The sequence below is a fragment of the Alligator sinensis genome, unplaced genomic scaffold (assembly GCF_000455745.1).
Source record: "Alligator sinensis unplaced genomic scaffold, ASM45574v1 scaffold516_1, whole genome shotgun sequence".
NCBI classification, from domain to species: Eukaryota; Metazoa; Chordata; order Crocodylia; family Alligatoridae; genus Alligator; species Alligator sinensis.
In genome coordinates, this window is record NW_005841957.1 from 1,779,226 (window position 1) to 1,779,428 (window position 203).

The 203-nt window shown below is 63.5% G+C and overlaps 1 protein-coding gene across 1 annotated transcript in view; it reads left to right on the forward strand.

Moving 5' to 3' along the window:
- Positions 1–34: 34 nt before the first annotated feature.
- Positions 35–203, forward strand: part of SGCZ (sarcoglycan zeta) — a 315,201-nt gene continuing 315,032 nt past the window's right edge. Inside the window, exon 1 of the mRNA XM_014518471.2 lies at positions 35–151. Coding sequence (XP_014373957.1) covers positions 35–151 — 117 coding nt within the window. The remainder of the gene's footprint in view (positions 152–203) is intronic.

Sequence of the window (203 nt, forward strand, 5' to 3'; positions counted from 1 at the left end):
GGGAGTGACGCTTATCAATAGCGCCGGCCGCATGATGCCGCTGACAGAAAATGGCACCAAAAGAAACACGAGCCATCCGGGGAATCCGGAAAAGAGAGGCGGAGCTTCAGAAGACCAGGCGGGGATCCGCCTAGCGACTCCGCCCCCTGAGGTGACGTCGTTCCCAACGGCCCCGCCTCCTTGCCACGGGGAGGGGGCAACGG